Here is a 25,897-nt window from a genome sequence, read left to right as displayed (position 1 = left end):
CTTATTTGTTTTGATTTTTATTTTTGTGGAAATTTTTTTAAAAGAGAGAGAAAAAGAACACAAAATTGGTTGGGTAGGGAGGTGGAGAGGATCTGGGAGTTGTTGAGGGAGGGGAAAATTATCAAAATATATTGTATGGAAAAATTAAACAAAAAATTTTAAAAAATTCTATTTTTAATCGCCCCTGAAAAGCAAGGAAATGTTTTTAGACTATTTTTTATTTGTGTTAATAACCAATAACATAAAATAATGGTTTGGGTTTTTTGTTTGTTTGTTTTTGAGACATGGTTTCTCTGTGTAACAGCCCTGGCTGTCCTAGAACTCACTTTGTAGATCAGGCTGGTCTTGAACTCACAGAGATTCGCCTGCCTCTGCCTCCCATGTGCTAGGATTAAAGGTGTGCATCACCACTGCCCAGCTAATGTACTATTTTTTGAAAATTGCTAAGAAAATAGATTTTTAGTATTTTTATTACAAGAAAAAATATGTGAGATAATTCATGTGCTAATAATTAGCTCAATGGAATCATATCACAGTGTATACCTATTTTAAAATATAACATACATGAAAAAACAAAGTAAAAACTCAAATAAGAGTTTTTAAGCAATTCAGCAACATTTTTATTCTGGGTTATTAGATCAGATTTTAGGCAAGCAACTGCTATTTAGTATTTGCTTTTAAGTTTTAGACTATTTTAGGCCACTCTGAGGGTGTGAGCTGCTAGTACCACCTGGGGTCTGGAGCTCTGAAATATGGCTTCTTCCAGAGAGACCTGGATGTTCCACTCATGTTTGCATTTCACCAAACCCTTTACTGATGTTTAAGTTTGAAGCAAGAGAACAGACTTGAAAATTTAATCCCTGTGTTTAATCTCTTTATTTTTCCTGAGATCATTTAAATGTTTAGAAAACATGGAAGAATTCTAGAACTAGGCTATCTGCTTTTTGGTAAGAGGCTAAAAGTATAAGCTACAGTAGCAGTATTTTTTGTGGTGTCAGAGAACCTAGGGCCTTGTACATGCTAGGTAGTTTCTCTGAGCCATACCCCTAGACAAGTAATAGTGTTTAAATTTGACCTATAGGTATGTATTTGTAATAAAGATTTTTCATAGGATTATATAGTACTTTGCAAAGCTCGAATCAAGATTGTGTCAAAAATATACAGGTATAGACTAGCAAGCTTACTGGTGAGTGAAGTAATTTTGACAATTAATTGGGAATAGATATAACAGTAATCAGGTATGTGGATTGAGACAAACATGTGGAAAAAATACAGTATGATTCTGAGGACACTTAAGAAAACTAACATATTTACCTCGAACAGCATAGCCATCTTTTACTGATGCTGGGAATGGGGGTAGGTTGTCTTTTGCATATACATCTTGAGCAAGGACTCGCCCCATTCCATCTGAAAGAAAACAAAAAAATATGAGTAACAGAGGCCATGGGTAAGCAATAGTCGGAAGTAAGATGGGCACAAGTGCTGGTGCCATATCTTGTGAATGGGCTCAGCCAGACCTTCTGATTTCCACCTACAGGAATAGTGGACAGAAAGAAGAGATGCATCCTCGTGCCTAAAAGATCACATATGGTCAACTTCTAGTAATGGTTACAGGAATTATCTAAATACAAATTGCTATACAGTCAGAAAATACGTTATTAACTCTCTGGGAACTCAAATATGATATTCTTCAAAAGGAAAGCCAATTTAAAACGTTTTCATATTCACTGGCCCAGAAATTTCCACTTTAGTATTGTATTTTAAGAATTAAATTTATCTTCATGTAGATCTTCCAGAGTTGCTTATATTAGTAAATATAGAAAGAAGCCAAAAGATCAATAATATATTATTTAAATAAATAGTGACATTCTTATACATGACTAAGGTAATATTTATAAAGAATATTCATGGGCAAATGAAAAATTCTTAAAAAGATATATTTTAAAACATGCAAAATTGTACATATACTATATAATTTAACATTAACATATAAATATTTATCAATAGAATGAAGTACATGAAAATATAAAGGTTATAACTTCAAAATGTTAGTTATATCTTTTAATCACTTTGGTATAAGTTTTTTTATTTTTCAAATAAACATGCCACTCTTACAAGCATAAGATTTATTTTCTGTCCTAAAAGGAGATAGGTACAAAAAAGGAAAGGGCTTCCCAATCACTTTACTTGAATTTAAAGTTTGATTTTGCTTCATTAACCCAAGTGATTTAATGACAAGAAGTGTGTCAATAATGCATGGTGTAATTCAAATGGCTTTATCACCAACTCCCTAAATAATAATCATAATCATAATTTTGAAACAGGATTTCTCTGTGCAGCCCTGGCTGTCCTGGAACTTGTTCTGGAGAGCAGGCTGGCCTTAAACTCAGAGATCTACCTGCCTCTGCCTCCTGAGTGCTGGGATTAAAGGTGTGCACCTCCATTGCCTGGCTCCCTAAATTCGTCAGTGAGAATCTGCCCTTAAAATCAAGATAAGGAACAGGATTTGATTGGTCCGAAGCATTCTCATACTTTATAACACTCCACTGTTTCCACTGTGGTTTGCCTTCAGCCATGAGGACCTATTGCTTTTCAGATTTAGGACCCAGAAGCACAGAGATGTTTTACTTTTGAACTCTAATTCATAGAGATACTGACTTTTACTTTAGAGCACTGAACCTTGAATTTGAAGGGAGAACTTGGTAGATTTTAGCTTCATATATTTCCAGGTTGAGTCTCTTCTGGATCTGTACTTTCCAAACAAGAAGTAGTGAGACCATAGGTCTGATTCCTATTCACACATACTTGTTGTCTTTTGGAGGCAGGAGTGGGGGTGGGAAGTCAGGAGGTACAGTGTCTTTCTATGTAGCCCAGGCTGCACTTGAACTCACTTTCCCCTGTTAATCTCTGAATGGCAGAACTATACGCACAAGCCACCAAGCCTTGCTATAATATCAGCTCCTAAATGAACCAGAAGATATAAGGTAGTTATTAATATTGAGCCAGGACTACAATTAACCTCCAGGAGTGGCTCCTTAAATGTAACTGATATGGCTTAATATAAGCTCTATACCAATTTATACACTAAGAGAATGTCTTTGCTGGAATCTTAAATATTAATTAATAATGGCCAATAATCAAAGTTAGCACAAGGGCTGCATTTTTTTTTTCTTTTCTGGCAGCTGGCCCTGAGCAGGTCCATTGACATCTAATAAATGTTTATTAACATTTTTAAGTTACTAAGTAGTATCATGTACAAGGTATCACTCAATTCCCCAAAAGCCAGTAATACGTATTGGTCAAAGTATAGAGAATAAGTATCTGTACTCAACCATAAACAGGACATCTATATCACAAATCCTCCCCATAAAGCTCAGGGGTATCACGGAAGAAGAGAAGGAACAAAGAACCAGAGGCTGGAGAGCTTAGGGTAGATTGTTTTCTGGACACAGAGTGCTGACATAACTCAGCACTCATGAACTCACAGCAGCTCTAGTGTGCATAGACATGCACAAGATGAAGCCAGTCAACATTCCAGCAGGGAACAGGTGGGAGCTCACAAGTCCTACCCACAGTCCTAGAAGTCGGGGCTTAGCACCTATTAGCTGTCTAAAAGGCTACTGACATGGACACCTGCAGATCTCACAGGGCTTAAAATTCACCCAATGCTCTAACAATCTGCTTTCTGGGATATGCTCACTTGTGCTGTAAGAAGACATTCAAGGCGGCAGGTCAAAACAGAGTAGTCTCTTTAGGTTTTAACAGGAAACTGGTATCTGATTCAGCTTCCCATCTGATAACTGATTAACAAATTCCTTAGCAGTTTGAGTACTAGCATTTTATTTTTTAAACATTTTAAAGATTCACTTATTTTACATTATGTGTATGAAAGTTTTGCATCCATGCACATATGTTACCATATGTGATCCCCTGGATTTGGATTGTTGTGAGCCACCAACTGAGTGCTGGGAATCCAAACCTGGTCCTCTGCAAGAGAACAAGAGCTCTTGGCCACCAGACCTTCTCTCCAGGCCTCTAGTAAATATTAGTGCTTCTAAATGGGAATGACTGTTCTAAGTCTTCATAGTTTAAAATGGCTGAAAAAGGATAAATGCGTTTGCAAAATCCAAACAATTTCAAGCCTGACTGTGAACACAGCACTCAAATGTGTTTTCTAAGGGTAAAAGCTTAATTATCTTGGAGGGAAACCTATTAAGACATGGGGTCTAAAGGGAGGTGAAAAAATTTTGTTCTTTAGGGAACGTTATTAAGTTTAGAAAGTAAACAACTTAAAAGCTTTAGGAAGACCTTGGAATTGACCACATCTACTGGCCCCTCCTTCTTTAAGCCGTATATCAACAGAAGAGCTGCTGAGTCTCTCAGACCAATAGAGTGGCCTGAAAGAGACAGAGACCAACCAAACTTCCTGAAGACATTCTCCAACCTGCAAGCTGCCTCTAAATTGTGCAGTACTCTTGAGGTTCCTAGTTTTGTGAGCTGTCGCCCATGCTAGGGTAGGCTTTTGATGACGCAGTCATCTTTAAGTCACTGCCATTCCTGTAATGACCTCTTGCCCATATTCCTATAAGTAACCACGATACGACTTTGGTGGAATCCCTACTTTGGTTTATCTTTGGTTCCCTATGTGGAATGAGGAGATGTTTGCTCACATCTTCCCAGAAACAATGCCATAGAACATCTTCCATAAGGGTATTAAATGTTGGGAATATTTTAGAGATGGTTATAGATGTATAAATCTCAATCCTTTGTTTGTTTTCATCACTTCTAATGTGATTGGGACACACACCCCTGATTAAAACATTAGCCACGCCAGAGTGTACAAGCTGGGGACTCCTGGGAGTGTGAGAAGATGGCCAGCCCAGGGGTGTCCAACAGAGGCTTCTTATACATTAATAAGGGAACCTTCTAAAGGGAAGATAGTTCTTAGGAACATCTGACCCTTGACTAGGTCCAGTAATAACTTAAATAGAATAGCAGATAATCTGAAATTCAAATGCCACCCTCTACTTGGCAGACTCTAATATTAGAAGACATAGAAAGAAGCCAACCCAAAACTAAGTCTTTCTTTTGCCCCTTATGCTTCCCCCTTTCTTAAGTGAGTTTTATTTTACTTTATGTGTATAGCTTTTTTTGCCTACCTGTATGTTTGTGTACCACTTACATTTCTGGTCACCACTGAGGCCAGAGGCGGGTGTCAGATCTCCTGGATCTGGAGTTATGGACTCTGGCTTCTCTGGAAGTACAGTGCTTTTAACTGCTGAGTCATCTCGCCAGCCCCTCCCTGCTTTTTGTCCTTTGGTGTTTCTTTTCCTTTGTCTCTTTATTTCATTAATTTATGTTTTTATATTTATTCTAGTACATTTTAACTTCATAGACTACATTAATTTTTCTATTTTTATTTATTTTATTTTTGAGATTATAATATAATTACAGCATTTCCCCTTCCTTTTCTTCCCAAGTCCCCTATATATCCCTCCCCACTCTATTTCAAATTCATAGATAATGATGCACCTTAAAATCTTAGAAGAACAAGAACCATGCAAACATAAAAGCAGTAGTCAGGCAGAAACAGTAATAATCAGGGCAGAAATTAATTACATAGAGAATAAAGGGACAATACAAGGAAACAATATAACAAACAGTAGAGAGACAAACTACAGTCAAACTAATAAAAACAAGGAGAAAGACTCACATCAATAAAATGGGCATAAGAGAACATGTCAACAAATACCAATGAAAACAAAAGGATTACCAGGGAATTCTTTGAAAGTCTATATTCTAAAGAGATGCTAAATCAGAAGAAATAGACAAACACCTAGATACATAAGACCTGTGAAAATTAAATCAAAATCACACAAACAACTGGAAGAGATCTATAGGAAGGGTGGAGATGGAAGCAGATAGTACTGAAGAACCCCCCCACCCCCAGAACTGCTCAGGACAAGACAGATGGAAAGCTGAATCCTATTAGACCTTTAAAGAAGGATCAACACCAATGGCATTCAAACTATTGAGCAAAATAAAAAGGAAGAAACACTATCAACTCACTCTAGGAGGTCAGTATTACTTTGATACCTATACCAGGTAAGTGTAGAACAAAGGAAAAAAAAAAAAAAGAAAGAAAGAAAACTATGAGTCAACTTCTCTAATGTATATAGATGCAAAAAATTCTCATTTTGAATAATATTTGTAACTGACCCAACTCAACAACACATTAAGAAGACAACCAGGACCAATTTGATTTTGATCCATGGATAAAATTATAGTTCAATATTCCTGTATTAATACAGGTAGTACAGCATAAACATACAAAGGTTTAGAAATTACATGATAATCTGAATAGCTGTAACAATCATTCATTCATGATAAAAACCCTGAAGAAATTAGGAACAGAGGAACACACCTCAACATTTTCCTCTAAATTCAGTAATGAGACAAGGGTATTTACTTTCATCATTTTATTCAATATAGTGCTCGAGTCTAAGATAGAGTAATTGGGCCAGAAAAGGAAATATCAGGGATACAGAAAGGCAAGTAGGAAGTAAAAACATTTGAATTTCAGATGATATGACTCTATACTTAAAGATGTTGCAGATTCTGCCAGAAAACTACAAGATCTGATTAACATCTTCAGCAAAGTAGTAAGATACAAAAAAACAAAAAAACTACCAACAACATTAAAAACTGTTTTGCTCCTAAACCAATAACCAACTAGTTGACAAAGAAACCAAGAATATACCATAAAATTCCTAGCAAGAAAACTATCTGAGTTGGAAGGGTTCCACAAGGAAAAACTTAAAACAGTGAATGTAGAAACTGAAGAAGACACGAGAAGATGGAAAGACCCCTCAGCCCAGAGACTAGAAAATGACTGCATTACAGAATCGATGCAGTCCTCATCTTTATCACAATGTTATTCTTCATGAATATAGAAAAACAATTCTAAAACCCATATGAAAGTACACACACATACCCCTAAACCAACCAACCAACCAACCCCAAGCCCCAAACAAAACCAAAACCACTACCACTGCCACTACAACAACAAACACCCAAAGACAAAGCATGTTAGGCAAAAAGAACAGTTCTTCAAATTATACCATGGAACCATAGTTGCAAAACAAATACTGTACCAGTGAAAGACAGATATACAACTGATGGAATAGAAGAGAGGACCAAAAAATAAACTTATAAACAGCTATAGCCATCCCCCCTCCCCTTTTACAAAGCTGACAAAAACACACAGCGGAGAAAAACAGCCTCCTCACATAAATGGTACTGGGAAAATTGGATATCCATATTTAGAGTAACAAAATTAGATTGTTCTCCCTCACCCTGTTTAAAAACCAATCCAAAATAGATCAAAGACCTTAACAAAAGCCTTGAACATTCAAAACTGCTAGAAGAAATTAAGGAAAACATTTCGAGATAAAGGCATAATAGGCAAAGACTTTTAGGTAAGACTTCAAATTTAGAAATAACAGAAAGAATTCACAAATGGGACTGCATAAAATTATTATTTTATTTTATTTCTTTGAATGCATGTGTGTTAGTGTGAGTATATGCCACCTGTGTCCAGGTACCTGGATAAACCTGCAGAAGGCACTGGATCCCCTGGAACTGTAGTTACAGGAGGTTGTGAGCTGCCTAATGTGTGTGGTGGGAATTAAACTAGGGTTCTCTGGAAGAACAGCAAGCACTCTTAACTAATGAGTAATCTTTCTTGTGCTGGGGCTGCATAAAATAAAAAATCTGTAAAGGAAAGGAAACATCAGCAGATTGAAGAGATGGTCTATAAAATCGAAGAAAATCTTTGTCAGCTATATGGATGATGAGATCAATGCATAGAACACACAAAGAACTAAAAATATTAAATTCCAAAACAAGCAATTCATCAATAAATAGGCAAGAAAAATGAAGAGAAAATTAAAACTACTCTGATATTCTATTTCACCCCAGTCTGAATGTCCATGATCAGGAAAACCAAGAACAAATGTTGGTAAGAATGAGTGGTGCAAATGTAAAGTGATGTAGCAACTATGGAAATCAGCATTAAGGTTCCTTAAAATCTAACACATGAACCAGCTTTGTTGCTCCTGGAGGTACACCCAAAGGAATTAAAGTGAGCACATCAGTAGGGATACTAGTACATCAAAGTGTACTGTGGCACTATTCACAGTAATCAACAGCTTAGATGTTCATTAACAGATAAACACATAAAGAAAATATGGCGTGCAAACAAAATGGAGTTTTATTAAGATGTAAAAAAAGAAATTGCATCATTTTCAAAAAAATTGATAGAACTGAGTATCAACAGGATAAACGAGCTATTTTAAATATCCAGACAGAAAGACAAATATTGCATATTTTCTTGCATGTGGAATCAAGATAAAAAAATACAACCACCCTCAATGTATTTACTCTATGAAAATAAAATAGTGACAAAGTGAGAAGAGGAAGGGGTTTAAAGGTAAGAAAGAGGGCAGAAGTGACAAGAGGATGCAGTGGTGGGGTGAGACCAATTATCATATGCTTTCTCTTATGTGGACTCTAGAATGAACAGTATATATCTTAAATATATGAAAGCTCAGGGAAACCGGGAACAGGAAAATGAAGCTAGTGGGCAGTGGGCAAAGGATGGTTGATGGGAATATGAACAAAGTACAATTATATATATATTCTGAAACATCACAATAGAATCCATTATTCTATAGTCTGGTATTTTGAAATGTTTACTGATGCAATCTGTGATAGCCCTGAAATTGTAACATTTAAAAATACTAAAACAAGTGGTTCCCCAAAAGGCAATAAAAGATAAACATCAAGGAAAACATAGGCCGTGTTTACAAATCTCTTGAAGGCATAACAGCCAATGTGAGCTGTGACATTGGAAGTCAATGTTTGTACCTACACTTCTACTATCTAAAGCAGTAATTCACAAGAAGCACATAGAAGTGCAAATATTTGGAGGCTTAAGCCCTTATTGCCTACTTCGACAACTTGTCCTTTGATGCAGTTGACCAAAATTAGCTATAAGTTTCATTAGTTAAAACGTACCCTGATAGCTGCAAACTTATGAAAAGCCTTATAAATTTCAGTTACATCAGAGTCTGCTACCTTTTGTTTCCTCTATACTGCTATTTATAAGCTAAGTATATCTAGTTTCAATGAAGAAAACTAAAGCTCTTCAAGATGGTAGTACTATTAATGTAAATTAATTAAAATGATACATGCTACTTTATTTATTGTAAATTTTTTTTTTTTTAGCTGAGGATTGAACCCAGGGCCTTGTGCTTGCTAGGCAAGCGCTCTACCACTGAGCTAAATCCCCAACCCTGACACATGCTACTTTAATATTACAAAAATAACATTAATGCAACTTGATTCATTGATATAAAAATGCAAGTTTAGTTCATTTTATTCCTTTGGCATTTTATTTGTTTTGTTTTTTGAGACAGGGTTTTTCTGTGTAGGCCTGGCTGTCCTGGACCTCACTGTAGCCCAGGCTGGTCTTGAACTCACAAAGATCAGCCTCCTGAGTGCTGGGATTAAAGGTGTGTGCCCTCAGAAAAACAGGTCCCAGCTGTGAAGAAAAGAGTCGGCCATTTTTCTGACTAGTGGAAATGGAAAAGGACTCCATACTGTTTGAAAAGCTGAGGTGGGAAGAACATCTTCTCCTTAAATCTTTTGCTCCTTTATCCCAAGGGTGTTACAGTTGTAAAGAAATACATAAAGCAAAGAGAATTAACACTATGCAAGAAATACACTTTTCTTTCACACAGGTTTAAGTGGGAATGAGGGTCCCTGGAAATTGGAGAGTGTGAAAAACTCCTAGAGCATAGACAGCAGGAGACTGTGTAATGTTTAATAATATATATGAACTAGAAAAAATTCTGTGCTCAACTGTGAGCTGTGAATATATTCACACATATATACAGGGCTTGAAGAAGTGTATGACAGACTTTTAAAACGTAAGTATGATGTATACATTCACATACACAAATATCTCTGCTCGAATATTATGTTAATTCATGAAGACTTCTGTTTTGGCAGAATTTGACAGTAGTAAGTCTTAGTTACTTTACCACTGCAGTTATAATAAGTACATCATGAGCAGGCAAATTACAGAAGAAAGGGTTTATTTGGATTAATGGTTCCAGAAAAATAACGTCTATCACCATCACAGTATGAGAGTATGGCACCAGGCAGGTATGACAATTGGAGCAGGACCCCACCTGCCATCTCAACCCTCCTACTCCCTTGGTTTGAGTTAAGAGCCCAAAGACCCAAGGCATTGACACCCTCTCAGGGCCCCACCCCATGTGATCGCCACTACAAGGGCTAGTCATCCATTTCTCAGGTGTGGACCACACCAGTCAGAACAGGAAAGAGTCCCACCTTCCCTTGGAACACTCCCTCATTCCCTCAGTTCAGACATGATAGACCCATCCTGCTAACAGGCCCCTCCCCCACCTGCACCCACTGACATGCCTCTGCCCCTACACAGAGGTTGGGGAGGGGGTTACTCATTGCTCAAGTGCAGGCCACACCAATCAGAAGAAAAGAGATTCCCTTGCTGAACCAAAGGCCACACTAACTATCAGAAGTCCAGCTCCCAACTCTGACCGAGACTCCCAGCTGGACTAGAGTCATGCAGGCTGCCAGAAATACAGACCACAGAGACCACAACACCAAAGAGGAAACAGAAACCAAGGAACAAAAAACACCCATCCAACAAAAACAAACTCAGAAATTGGCTCCTAGACCTATATTCATTCCTAACCCAGATGCCTAATGCCAGTGTAAGAATACAATCAGCAACAGTCAGGGCAATACAGCACCACCAGAGCCCAGCTCTCCTACTACAGCAAGCACTGAATATTCCAACACAGCTGAAGCACAAGAAAATGACCTTAAAAGAAACTTTGCCAAGATGATAGAGGTGCTTAAAGAGGAAATAAGTAAACCCCTAAAGGAAATCCAGGAAAGGGGCTGCAGAGATGTTTCAGTGGTTGAGAGTACTGGGTTTTCTTTCAGAGGACCCACATGGCAGCTCATAGCTGTCTTTAGCTCAGTCCAGGGGATACCATACCCTCACACAGACATAGAGGCAGTCAAAACACCAATGCACATAAAAAAATAATATATATATATATATATATATATATATATATATATATATATATATATATAATGAGAATATGAGAGATGGAAGAGAGAATCTCAGATGTAGACATGTAGACCATAGGATAAATTCCAATAGTCCATGCGCAGTCCCATACTTCCTCCAACAAGGCACATCTTATAAACCTCCCCAGACAGTGCTATCTGAGAATCAAGTATTCATTGTCCAAGAATAAGGAGGAATTTTATTCAAACCAACACATTACAACAAAGGCATTTGGATCAATACTCAAAGAGGTTGGTTGTTAAAACTAATAAATATTACCCAGAGATTTGAACTGGGATAAACATTTTACTTAGAATACAATATTCAAAATGCCTAGAATGCTGTCTAAAATTATTCAGCATTGACAGAACCTGAAAAATGTGTTCATTCTTTATGGGAACAAAAATTCCATTGGCATCAACCCCAAGGTGAGCCACATATCAGACCCATCAGAAATTTTTTTTTTACATAGCTAATGCAACCATCCTCAAATAACATTAATGAAATAGTAAAAAATAGAAACCATGAAAATATTTAAGTGGAGACTTGAGAATTGAAAGAAAAATGGTTTATTTGAAACAATATCATCACTGAATAAGTTCAAAGGAAGAATGGAACTGAAAAAGGGGTAACATCCATTAATATAAAGAGGTATCAGAAACATTCTGAGAAACAGATCAAGAATAGATCCTAAGCAGCCTTGGAATATTCATTATTAATAGATTAAATTTTCATGTCAAGAGTCATATGGCAAAGAGACTGAAACTGGTACAAGAAAAAAAAAAAAAAAAAAACCTCCCAAAATAATAGCTAACAGATCCACAAATCTGACTAGTTTGAGTTTGGAGGTTCAAGAATCTCAGTGTATCTAAAAGGGAAATGTTTAAAAAAAAAAAAAAAACCTACATCAGGCACAGCATATCAAATTGTGAAAGATAAAAATAAAGAAAAAAGCCCACCCTTGGGCACCAGCCATCCGGGAAGACCTGCCCAACTTGGCCCCAGTTTCTGGCCACCTTACACCTGTCAGAATGGCTAAGATCAAAAACACAGAAGACAGCTTATGCTGGAGAGGATGTGGAGCAAGGGGAACTCTCCTCCACTGCTGGTGGGAATGCAAGCTTGTACAGCCACTTTGGAAATCAATATGGCACTTCCTTAGAAAATTGGGAATCCATCTTCCCCAAGACCCAGCTGTAGCACTCTTGGGCATATACCCAAGGAATGCTCAATCATACCACAAGGGCATTTGCTCAGCTATGTTCATATCAGCATTGTTTGTAATAGCCAGAACCTGGAAACAACCTAGATGCCCTTCAACTGAAGAATGGATAAAGAAAATATGGTACATATACACAATGGAGTACTACTCAGCAGAGAAAAACAATGACATCATGAGGTTTGCAGGCAAATGGATGGATGTAGAAAAAAATCATCCTGAGTGAGGTAACCCAGACTCAGAAGAACAAACACGGTATGTACTCACTCATAGGAGGATACTAGATATAAAACAAAGATGACTAGACTGCTACACAACTCCAGGGAGGCTACCTAGAAAATGGGACCCTAGGAAAGACACAGGTACCGCCCAATGACAGAGAAATGGATGAGATCTACATGAACAACCTGGACGACAGGGGGAGTAATGAAGGGCAAGGTTTGAGGGAAAGAAAGCTTAGGGGAGCAGGAGATCCCAGCTGGCTCAAGAACAGAAAGGGAGAACAAGGAATAACAGACCATGATAAATGAAGACCACATGAGAACAGGAATAGGCAGAGGGCTGGAGAGGTCTCCAGAAATCCACAATGATACATCCTCTGTAGACTGCTGGGTAGAGAGAAAGCCTGATCTAACTTAGTCTGGTGATCAGATGGCCAAACACCCTAACGGTCGTGCTGCAACTCTCATCCAATAACTGATGGAAGTGGATGCAGAGATCCTCAGCCAGGCCCCAGGTGGAGCTCCAGAAGTCCAATTGTTGAGAAAGAGGAGGGACTGTAAGAGTGTGAATTGTTGAGACCAAGATTGGAGAGGCACAGGGACAAATAGCCAAACAAATGGAAGCACATGAATTATGAACCAAAGGCTGTGGAGCCCCCAGCTGGATCAGGCCCTCTGGATAAGTGAGACAATTGAATAGCTTGAACTGTTTGGGAGGCACCCAGGCTGTGGGACCAGGACCTGTCCTTAGTGCATGAGCTGGCTGTTTGGAACCTTGGGCTTACACAAGGACACTTTGCTCAGCCTAGAAGGAGGGGACTGAACCTGCTTGTACTGAATCCACCAGGTTTAAATGAATCCCCAGGGAGTCTTGGCCCTGGAGGAGATGGGAATGGAGGGGAGAGGCTGGGGGGAAGGTGGGGGTGGGGGCGGGAGGGGTAAGGACAGGGCAACCCATGGCTGATGTGTAAAATTAAAACATAAATATAATAAATAACAAAAAAAGAAAAAAACAAAAACAAAAACAAAAAAACCTGCTGTCATACCTAATGTATGTGAGAGGCTACTTACGTACTGTGCTCACTCACAGCTGAGAAGACAGTCTTGACATATATGTTTACTTGGCCAAGTGACCATTGGTAGGAACAATGTTAAGACCAAGTGCTGTGGAATGTTGTTCTGTATGCTGTGAATGTGTTGCTCTGATTGGTTGATAAATAAAATGCTGATTGGCCAGCAGCCAGGCAGGAAGTATAGGTGAGATAAGCAGACAAGGAGAATTCTGGGAAGAAGAAGGCTGAGTCAGGAGTCACCAGCCAGACACAGATGAAGCAAGATGACAAGTCATAACTGAGAAAAGGTACCAAGCCATTTGCTAAACATAGATAAGAATTATGAGTTATTTTAAGTATAAGAACCCATCAGTAATAAGCCTGAGCTAAAGGCCATACAGTTTGTAATTGATATAAGCCTCTATGCATTTATTTGGGTATGAGCAGCTTTGGACTGGGCAGTAGAGAAGAAAACTTCCAACTACAACCAAGGATTGACAGCTACCAGAAAAGGGGAATTATGTATAGATTTCAGTCTCTATATTATTTAAATAGCTTTTAAAATGAATTTAACACACCACTGATTATTTATTAGACACTAAAATATTTCATATTTTCAATGATCTCATAGCTATTTTAATACAATTTCTTTTCCACTTCTTCCCTTGAAAGATTAGACAAAATTCTGGTTCATTGTAGCTCTTACTTAAGTATTCATATGTATAGGCTTTGAAAGACTGAAGGATTTTGAGTAAAGAAATCCTTTGGAAAATACTAGCACAATAATGACTTTATGGTTGATCCTGAAATCATGTATATGGAATAATACAATAAAGTTTCTATGCTTATGAAATAAAACATATAGGTCATTCAAAGTGTTAATAAGCTGTACATTTGTATTTTTCCATCTAAAGATGCTCATTACCAGCCAATATGGTAAGCCTAAAAGAATGTGAGTCAAAGATGTAAGAAAAGTGGAAGCTGCTTAAAACCTATTTTTGTCTAAGGAGGGTCAAGACAAAGGAGCTAAAACATGGCACCTACTATTTCACTAATTTAAGGTGTTTAACATCATCTGTTATGCCAGCTACCATTATTAAAAATATTTTAATGCTAGACAGGGAGAACTATTATGTAGCAAAAAAGAGTGTAAGTTTTAATATTTTGCTCCTATTCCTTTTCTGCCTTTCTTTTTCTTTTTTTCTTTTTTTTTTTTTTTTTTGAGACAGGGTTTCTCTGTGTCCTCTTCTGCTTTTGAATCTGAGTTTCTGGGCACAAAAATTAGGATGTTGTATAACAATTCTCTAATGTTCATTGAAGTTTAAATAATGCCAGTTGTTAAGATTCTATGAATAAAACAATTTTTTTTTTTTAAATGTGTGAGTGTGTATGTGTGTCTGGAGACAAGAGGATAACGTTGGGTGGTATTCCTCAGAAGACATCCATCTTGTTTTTGGAGACAGGGTTGCTCATGAGGACCTGAAGTTCACCAAACAGGGTAAGGTGGATGGCAAGTGAGCCTCAGGGATTCCAGTGTCTCCATTTCCCCAATACTGGGTTCACAAGCATGTGCTAACATGCTTGTCTTTTTACATGAGCGTTGGGAACTGATTACATATCCTCATGCTTGTATAGTAAGCACTTTACTGATGGAACTGTTACTCAAAAACCTAAAATTAATTCTTTTGTATTGTTTCTGTCTTCATAAAAATAACTAAGAACTATATTTCATTTAGTAAATATCAAGTACAACTTTTGGGTAGGTGGGTTTGATCACAGTACTATTTATTAACTACAAGTGCTCAGGAGCTTTTTTGCTGGAAGTCAATGTCAAAAGACAACTCCTCAGGTTATTAGAAATGGAAATTGATTATAAACTTACTACAGTGGGGAACAACACTGCTATAGTGTTAATGCTGAATGTTCCCCAAAGGCCCAGGTGTACCCAGGGTGGCACTGTTAGGAGATGTTATGGACCTTCCAGAGCAGAGGCCTTGCAGGATACTTCAGTCACTGGGGAGGGAATGTTCATGAGGGGATTGTGGTCTCTGACCTCTTCCTTTTCTTTGTACTTATTGTCTCCTGGCTCATGAGGGACATTGTTTGTTCTGTCACTAGCTCTTGCCATGATGTGAGGCCTCATTAAAGGATCCATGTCACAGGACCACTAGGTCATGAACTAGAATTTCTTAAAGAAAGATAGCTGGGCATGATGGTACACCTTTAACCCCAGGACTAAGGAGTTCAAGGTCAGCCAGGTCTCCAAAGTGAGTTCCCATTCAGCCAGGTATATACAATGAGACCCTGCTTCAAAAAACCACTTCCACCCCCTCCACCTCCACCACCAATAGCAACAATGACAAAAAACAAAAAAAGACCAAACACACACTTTCTCTTTATAAGTTAATTATGTCAAGTATTAGTGACTGAAAGCGACTAAGACAACTACATTTCCATTATTTTCATAAACTTTTTGGAAAATCAAAAAGCTAGATAGAGCAGAAAACAGATCGAAAAGTGATTATTATTTAATAACCCAAGGATAAATAGGTTATTTTGAGCTACGGACACTTCTCAACTTATGCTATATCCTAATAAAACATTGTAAGTTGAAAATTTCATTAATAAAAAGTGTATTTAAATGGGGACATGGTGGCATATGCCTGTAAACTTATCACCTGGGAGGCTATTGCTGGAGAATCACAGATTGAAAGGCAGCCTAGGATACACAGTGAGATCTTACCGAGAGAGGGAGAGAAGGCATTTGATATCTAATCTAATCTAATGTACATCATAGCTCAGCAACATGATAAATGGTTTCTCTTGCTAGGTGACTGACTAGGAATTACAGCTTCCTTCTGCACTCAGCTTTATAAGACAATGTCATGCCACATATTACTAGTTGCAAACTATAAAAATGGACAATGTAGAATGTAGTTTTCTGGACATGCGGGATACTTTTATACCTTTATAAAGCTGGAAAATTAATTCAGAAATGGTCTCTATGAATTTTATACAACACACGGTTACAAGACATTAGTTATTTCTTACTCCTAAGAGAAAAAGCATCAGAAGGACTCAGAATTGTCTTATTTTTCTGATTCAGTGCTGACAGCACCGTCTTTAGGGTAGAAATCTGATATTTAGAATAAAAAACAGATGGCCTTTTCCTATTTTTATGAACCGAAAGCTATCTAGTATTTTATTCTGGTTATGAAGTCAATCATAGTTTAATAGAAAATAGGAACAGAAAGGAAGATTCAGATGCTGACAATGGTGAGTAAGCATCTTCCTTTAGGATGCTGTATGAGTCTTTCTTGGAAGACAAAGGCCAATAGACAGATATGACAGTACCTCGGTAGTTGATGATTTCTGTTCCAAGCACCGGAGTCATCTCCAGGACTGTAATGAAGGCTTTGTCCATAGATGTCAGAGGAAAAGGAGACATGCGATGTCTTCTAGCCACCTTGGTGATATCTACAGCACTGTGACCTAAACAGAAGAGAATTAACTGAGAATAACACACTAGAACATTGATTAATAGGTAAGAATGACTTTAAACACTCAAACTTCCAGTCTCGGGGTCCTGGTGAGACAATATTTCTCCTGTTTCTGACACATGATTGTAGAACATTAAATAAAATTAGAAATGTGCCAAAACGTCAAATTTGTTAATACTGGCTGATCAATGAATGTTTACCATGGGTCAAGTAACTATTTTAGATTAACTTCTAATTCCATGTCAGAGGAAGGTTCTGTTACCAGTCTTCACAGCTGAGTAAAGAAGCTTAGACAGGTGTTATATCTTCGCCTAAGTCCACAGCTGGTAACAAAGCACCAGGATATAAACCTAGGTAGTTTTGGCTTCAGGGTTCATATCTTCAACCATTGTACTGACCTTTAGATATTTAATGAGCTAGTTAGCAAAACAAACCTATTTAAGATTCACTGGAATTGTTCCTTTTCCTGTAAAAAGTCATGGAAGATCTCACACACAGCTGTCCACTCTTAGGTAATCTCACTTAGTCCTTCCGCATTCATATCATACATACAGAAAAACTGCTGATTTTGTATCTTTGATTTCAACCTCCACCCTCAATTTTATGTTTGTATATTACCTAGGAGCTGGTAGATAATGTATTTTTCCAGGCTAGTAATCGTCTAACATTACTTGAATATGTAATAGACAACTCAAACCTAAAATTTCTAAAATCATGTAAGCTCTTCTCTCTAACCTTTACCACCCATAGGGTGTTTTATTTTTCTTTTGCAATTCTCAACTCAGCCATTCACTTTACCAGTTTAGTAAGTGGGACAAACACTGGAGACATCCTTGTCTTCTGTTTTGTCAGAAGACTTCTTGATCACTGCATCTTACCCTTGAAGTGCCAAAATGTATGTAGAAACAACACCACCACCACCAACAACACCACCACCACCACCACCACCACCACCACCACCACCAACAACAACAACAACAACAACAACAACTGGGAAAGAGGAACTATAAGCCCTGCTGCTTGGGTCTCCTAACTGGACTCACAGCTCCCTTCTTTCTTAGCCAAATCTTGGCTGGATGAGGCCTGTGATGTAATTCTGGACAGCAAGATATCAGAAGAAATCTCTGGGAGAAGGTATTTTATTACAAATACTAACACTAAAATAGAAGATCCTTCCAAAACAAGCTTTTGGCCTGTCTTCCATCTGGAACATGGAGGTAATGTAACCATTTTTCAACCATGAGTTTTAACTCTGATGACAATTTTGAGCTGCTTGGTAAACCACCTACTGCTTGTGTCTGGACTTTCAACATGTGAAGTAAATCAACTCTCATCTCTCTGAACTACTTTGTAATGATTATATGTGTCCATCCCTTGGAAGACTACAGTCTCTGGTTGTTGTATCTTGCTAAGTTTAGTGCCTCTGCCACAACTCCAGCCGCTGCTCCAAACATGCTCACTGTGTTGAATGAAAGGGATGAGCTCTCCTTACACACATAAAACTGCTTATATGCCATATAACATTTACCTTATGGACAATACAAAAATCACAGAAATTTAAAGCTTGAGATGTTAAGAAATTTTTAGTGATAAATCTGAATAAAATTTTTTATTCTCTATTATAGTTCAAGACTTAAAAGATTATGACTTATCACAGTTAAAATGTAAAGTTAATTAATAACCTACTTTTATTGAGGTCTGAGCTTAGTCAATCAAATATTGTAAAAAAACATATGGTCATAACCAGTATAATTGGAAAAAAATCCAATAGAGATAGTGACTTTTTCCTATTAAATCATAGAGATATGCAAATTTCAGCTTTAATCTTTTTGTGATATTGTATTACATATTATGTATAATCCTATAAAAGCTGTCCCTCTAAAATGTTTAGGTTTTAAGAAAAGTATTATTTAGTCATATAGGATTATTTGTTGAACACTATTTGCAACAGAATAAAAACATTTTAGACAGCAAATTTGACTATCACTGAAAACACACCAATCAAGTGTGCTTTACAAACCAGGTACTGGCAAGGAGTTGGGATATGCAAAGTAATATGTACCCAGTCATGAAGAACACTATAGTTCAGCAGAAAGGGAGAGTATATAGTTAAGTGAAAGGGTAGTGAACTGTTAGATGGGTTTTTAACTACAGAGTTTGGTAGTGTTTCTCTCTCTCTCTCTCTCTCTCTCTCTCTCTCTCTCTCTCCCTCCCTCCCTCCCTCCCTCCCTCCCTCCCTCGTTAATTCCAGTGTAGGCATCTACTACCCATGAGAATCTCTCCAACTTTGAAAATACTATCTCGTTTATAACTTCTTCTGGCACTTGCCCTTCTCCATCTTATGCAACATGTATTTAATATCTGTCTTACAATTGTTAGTGGGTTATAAACATGAAAGCATAGCTTATCAATTTCTATATCCTTTGTCAATTTCAAAATAGTGCATCTATTAACTACTTGAGATGAGAATAAAAGCCAAACGTTTAAACAAAGTTCAGACTTGGTTATAAAGAGAAAACAGTGCCTTCAGCTAATGTTTTACTTCTCTAAGTATAGGACATTCAAAAAATGGCTCTAGACCCATGGCCTGCAAGCCCTCTTTGTGCCTGAGCCACCATTACTGGATAAATGTAATTACCACTTGTCTTAGTTAGGGTTTCTGTTGCTGTGATAAAACATCATGACCAAAAGGCAAGTTGGAGAGGAAAGGGTTTACTTGGCTTACACTTCAGCACTGCTGTTCATCACTGAGGAAAGTCAGAACAGGAATTCAAACAGGGCAGGATCCCAAAGGTATGAGCTAAAGCAGAGGCCATGGAGGGGAGCTGCTTACTGGCTTGTTTCCCATGACTTGCTCAGCCTACCTTCTTATAGAACAGGACCAGCAGCCCAAGTATGGCACCATGCACCATGGGCTGGGCCCTACCCCATTATCATTAAATAAAAAAATGCCTTACAGCTGGATCTCAAGGAGGCATTTCCTCAGCTGAGGCTCCTTCCTCTGATGACTAATTTGTGTCAAGTTGACACACAAAATCACCCAGTACACCATCCCTCGTCAAAGAAGCCTCTCTTTGTGGAGACTATCACAGAAAATGACAACTGGATACAATATAGACACAATGCATCATGGGGGGCATAGACAATGGATATATCTATAATACAGCTCCTGTATCTATGGCTCAGGACACATCACAGAAGTGGGGTGGAAGGATTATAAGAGTCAGAATACCAGGAAGTCTGCGGTGAAACAGTTGTTCTAAAATAGTTGCATAAACAAGACTGGAACAATGGCAATATTAATGGACATATTAATGTGGAAGGGGGAAAAATTCACAGGGGTTCCAACCCAGATAAAAACAACAACAACAACAACAACCAAAACCCAGGCAACTAATGACTGCTGGGAGAATAATTAACCTCTCCCAAGGATAAGACTCCCTTATTGGTCACTCCATACAAAGGGGTCTGCCTTGAAACCACATATACATAAAACCCAAATATGGACTCAGCAGGATGTATTTATATATTTGTGCACACATACTTGCTTTTAACCAGGAAATCCACTCACAGCCAAGGAAGTACAGCAAAAACCATGGCAGATGCTGCTGGCTTGATGGCTCACTGTCAAGCTCATGCTCAGATAGCTCGCTTATACTGCCCAGAAACATGGGCCTAGTGAATGGTCAGTGGGCTGGGACTTCTGATGTCAATTAATAATCAAGAACAGATTACCCACAGGTCAATACAATCCCCTATCTAGGCCCTCCTATCAGGTGTTTTCTATGTCAAGTTGACAGAGTTGACTAAGACAAATAGAGAAAATAATTTTCTATAAGCCAATCTACTTTATGGTACCAAATGAATTCTGATAGCTCTCTTACACATGAATATTTGTAATTTGGTCTGAAAGAGAATATCTGAAAAGCTATATTGAATTAACCCCTACTACAGAACAAAACAGACATGAAAAATCTAGTCTTACTAAAGAAAATAAAGTATTCAAGAGAATATTTACTGAACTTAGAGTAAAAGTACTTGGTGATATATCATTATCACTGACAATTTGTAGGTTGGCTGGCTAATTTAGTGAAAGGAAACTACAAATTACCTTAGCATATGAGATTTTTTTAGTGGGAACCAGGGACAAAATTGGAGAGGAAAGTCTAGACATTCTCCCTACTAGCAGCATCCTGAATTGAGCTAAAAGTGATAGCTTCAATTATCTCTCACCTCATTGATAAAATTCCTCAGCAATGATTATAATTTTCTGAAGTAGATCTACAGAATTCTATTTATTCTAAGGTGGTCACAATTAATGCTATAGTTTTCTCTAGTAAATTTAATTTTAGAGAGGTAAAATTGAACTGATTTCTTTTGTACTTTTAAATCCTGACTGGATAGGATATTGACCATGTTAGTTAAGATTGCTCTTGGGTAAGTGCTCAAAATCCTGTGGAGATTTCCTATCATCCATGTAACAGTTACACTCACTGAAATGACTGCATAGGTACTTTCACACACAATAATAAATAAATTAATTAACTAATGAATTTTTACAAAAATGGCAAGAATTCACTCAGGACAGTCATCATCAAAGACATGGCTATATACTAAAAGTAATGTCTACAATATAAGAAGACCTCTAATGGAGCAGAGATAATACAAAGAAGCTTTCAGACAATAGAACAAACTGTAGTAGCAACAAAATGTTCACGCAGGTTCTTCTTGATTTAAATCAAAACCTCAGGAGGAAGTTCTGTTATTCATAACATTTAGTAAGAGTTTCCTATGTTGAGGTCTTTGATCCACTTGGACTTAGTTTTGTGAATGGTAACAGATATGGTTCTATTTGCAGCCTTCTTTCTACATCTTGACATCCAGTTATGCCAGCACCATTTGTTGAAGATGCTTTCTTTTTTCCACTGTACAGTTTTGGCTTCTTTGTCAAAAATTAGTTGTTGATATGTGTGCAGATTAATGTCAGGGTCTTCAATTCGATTCCATTGGTCCACATGTCAGTTTTTATGCCAGTACCAAGCTGTAAAAAAATCCCCTAACTCTGATATTGAGATGTATCAGAACTGTGAGTTTGGATCTGAATCATGATTTTGACACAACTGTGTTTTCAGTACAGATTTCACTGGTTCTTCGTTGTGATGACAATCAAGAAATGGAGTCATGAATTATGTGGCCTGCAGAAGACACTGGATCAAATACATCATTTTCTTTTTTCTTTCTTTCTTGAGAAAACATTTCCTAATCCACCAGGAGCTCAGCAGGGAGTTCCAAGAGGATCTGGGAAAGCAGAGAAGCTGAGGCCTCCTCTGTAGATCCCATCTTCACTGTCCACTCACCCTCCTCCTCCTGGCAGACAGCCATCTGTGGTGGCCTCACTCTAGGCGCACGTAAAAGTCCCCCAGTTTCTAAAGGAGTAGATTCTCACACGCCAAGTTGTCATGCCAGCAGATGTGTTTTCTTTCGGGCTTTTGTTGTTAATGTTTGAATGTGGAGAAAATGCTACAGGCAATCTGCATACTTAGCAGAAGAAAAACTTTGTGAGAAATCCCACTTCCAAAAAGTAAATTCATCAGATTCACTCAACTTCTTGTTTTGAGAAAAAGTATTAAAGTCATAGTTTTTAAAAATGTATTATACTGTGATATATTTTTGGTTTGAAAGCTTTAGGTATAAGTAAATGGTACCCATTTCATAATCCTATTTCTTATAAATACTAATTATGTAAATATATATATATATATATATATATATATATATATATATATAAAATATAAGAACTTCAAAAAATTGGTTTTTTCTTTTTCTTTTTGATGGGAATTACAACATAATCTTGCTTGATGGTCCAAGCTAGCCTGACACTTATGGTAGTCCAAGTGAGTCTTTAATTCCTGATCTTCTTGCCTCTCCCCACAGGTGCTGATACTATAAATACAGACATTGCTCCTGGCTTAAGGTTGTATTTTTCATTTCTGGCTTTAATTTAGATAAATATCCATTGTTATTAAGAAAAAAAGAGTTTCCTGATCTACTTAAAGTATAAATTAATACTCTGGGATGTACTGACAGTCTTAAGAAAGAGTCATGTTTTGTCCTCGTTTAGACCACAGCTTTTGGCATCACCTGGTGTTTGGCGTTAGAATTCCTCTATTTCTATTGTCAGTCTCTTCCTGAAAAGCAGATGACCTAGAACAAGTTTTCTAGGAAACGTAACAAGCACAGACAATAATAGCATGTACACTCAATTTAAATAGATAGGGTCTTGGGTATGTTGAAAATGTGTGGTTCAGAGGTGGCAAGCATTTAATCTTTCAAACAAACTTTTCTTTCTTTTTCTTTTTCTTTTCTTTCTTTTCTTTTTTTTTTTTTTTGTATGTGGAGCTGAGGATCGAACCCAGGGCCTTGCGCTTGCTAGGCAAGTGCTCTACCACTGAGCTAAATCCCCAACTCCAAACAAATTTTTCTAATCAAGAGAAGTTAGCTCCAAAATCCTAGGGAATCAGTGCAGAAGTCATATACTCAGTATTCCAGGGCATTTATTTAATTAATAAATTTTCCCAGCCCGCTTAGTTCCCCTCCCTCCCATCCCATCAGTTCCTTCCCTCACCCCCCACCACTCCTCCTCCTCCTCTCTTCAGTGAAGGGCAGGCCTCCCATGCACATCAGCCAGCCATCATGGCTGGGTGATGCAATCTAGTAGGAGGAAAGGGTCCCCAAAACAGGTAACAGAGTCAGAGACATCCCCTGCTCCCACTATTAGGAGTCCCTCATGAAGACCAAGCTACACAAATGTAATATATGTGCAGATGGCCTAGGTCAGTCCCATTCAAGGTCTCTGGTTGGCATGGCAGTTCAGTCTCTGTGAGCCTCTGTGAGATCAGGTTAGTTGATTCTGTGGGTTTTGTGGTGTCCCTGGCCCTTCTGGCTCCTCTAATCCTTCCTTCCCCTCTTCTACAGGATTCCCTGAGCTCCACCTAATGTTTGGCTATGGGTATCTGCATCTGTTTGCATAAGTTGCTGGGTGAAACTTCTCTGAGGACAATTGGGATAGACAATGATATATGAGTATAGCAGACTAGTATTAGGAATCATTTCATTGACCTTATTTTATTTTATTTTATTTTATTTTATGTTTTTGGGCATGTTTGATTCTATCCTAGGTCTCTGGGCTGTCCAGCCTCTGGGTCCTGGCCCTCTTGGCCATGTTGGGTGGGCTCCCTTTCATGGTATGAGTCTCATCTGGACCAGTTATTGGTTGGTCACTATCATAATTTTTGCACCACTTTTGTCCCAGCATATCTTGTAGGCAGGGCAAATTGTAGGTCAAAGGTTATATGGCTGGGTTGGGGTCCCAATCCCTCTACTGGAAGTCTAGAAAACACAAATGGAGGGAATTCTGGAAATCAAAAATTTGGGTAAGTGAACAGGTAATACAGAGCATTTTAAAAATATGATTATAATTTCTTATGTTGTCTGGAATTTCATGGTTTTATAAGTTTTCTACATGTATATTCAAGGTAATGCACATCACAGAATTACTGATATAACTTAGAAAACAAGGATGAAAAGACTGTTTATTTTCTAGGACTGAATAACAAATACTAAAGGAAAACAATCCTGGGAAGTCTGTGCATCAATATTATAACACAGAGTACATCAATGTTGCCACAAAATGTCAGCTCTATAACTGACATCAATGATTCATAGGATATAGTTTCAATTCTTTATGATAGTATATAAAACTCTTCAGTTCTTTTTTAGCTTCCCACTCATTGCTGCATTGCTTATAAAATTGGCAATATTGTGGATAAGTAAACAAATAGTAACATTTTATAGTTTCTTGCTGTAGTATGTAATGTTCTGTCTGCCCAGAATAATTTTTCTCTCATTATTTTGTTTGTTTCCCTGGGAAATTACTATTCCTCCCTCAAAAAGTTTTTTCAGTAAGGAAATATTTAAATAGTGACAAGAACATATGAAAAAGATCTTAGAGCAAGCCTGCAAGGCTGCTTTTGACTAACCCTGGTACAACTTTATGGCAAAAATAAACAGATTTACTTAATAAAATGAAAATAATTCATGAACAGATAGTAATGTAAACAAAGAAATAATTTAAAAATTCTTCCTTGTAATTCCAACTGATAAAATAAACTGAAGTAGAAAAACCTACATTGGCAACCATTATGCTAATAACTGGTTCAGACAAAAATCATCAACAGATACTAAAACTAGAAGGGAAAACCTTCAAGAAAAACAAGATATTTATACAGGCTAAAATATGTCTCCATAACATCTCTTATTAAATACAAAACCAAAATATTATTTCTTAGTGGAAAAAAACCCCTACTATCTACCACCTTTGCCTAGTGATCCTAAGTAGTATCACTAGTAATGGAACAAATGTACACCATGGCCTCACTGACAGTGATTGCTACATTGAGAAGGACACATCTTATTTGAAGTATTCCTAACAAATCACATAGCAATTAAAGCACTTTGAAACATCAGAAAAATTAAAATTGAAGGTCATTATATAAAATAATTGGCCTATGCTCTTCAAAAATATTGAGGCCATAAAAGACAAAGAAAAACACAAGTAATTGTTCTAGATTAAAGAAGCCTAAGGGGACATGACTGTTACATGCACTGCATGAATCTAGGTTGAATCCCAGATCAGAACAAAAGAATTATTCCTT

At 37.4% G+C, this 25,897-nt stretch overlaps 1 protein-coding gene across 21 annotated transcripts in view; it reads right to left on the bottom strand.

Annotated features, from left to right (window-relative positions):
- The window catches only part of Gphn (gephyrin), a 396,859-nt gene that overhangs the window by 77,497 nt on the left and 293,465 nt on the right, over nt 1–25,897 (bottom strand). For all 21 annotated transcript variants that reach the window (XM_036205531.1, XM_036205519.1, XM_036205528.1 and 18 more), the window contains 2 exons: nt 17,038–17,175; nt 1,315–1,407 (listed from right to left, as the gene is read on the bottom strand). In XM_036205531.1, coding sequence (XP_036061424.1) covers nt 1,315–1,407; nt 17,038–17,175 — 231 coding nt within the window. The remainder of the gene's footprint in view (nt 1–1,314; nt 1,408–17,037; nt 17,176–25,897) is intronic.

This window comes from Onychomys torridus, chromosome 14 (genome assembly GCF_903995425.1).
Source record: "Onychomys torridus chromosome 14, mOncTor1.1, whole genome shotgun sequence".
NCBI classification, from domain to species: Eukaryota; Metazoa; Chordata; class Mammalia; order Rodentia; family Cricetidae; genus Onychomys; species Onychomys torridus.
This window is presented reverse-complemented; position numbering and strand designations above follow the sequence as displayed.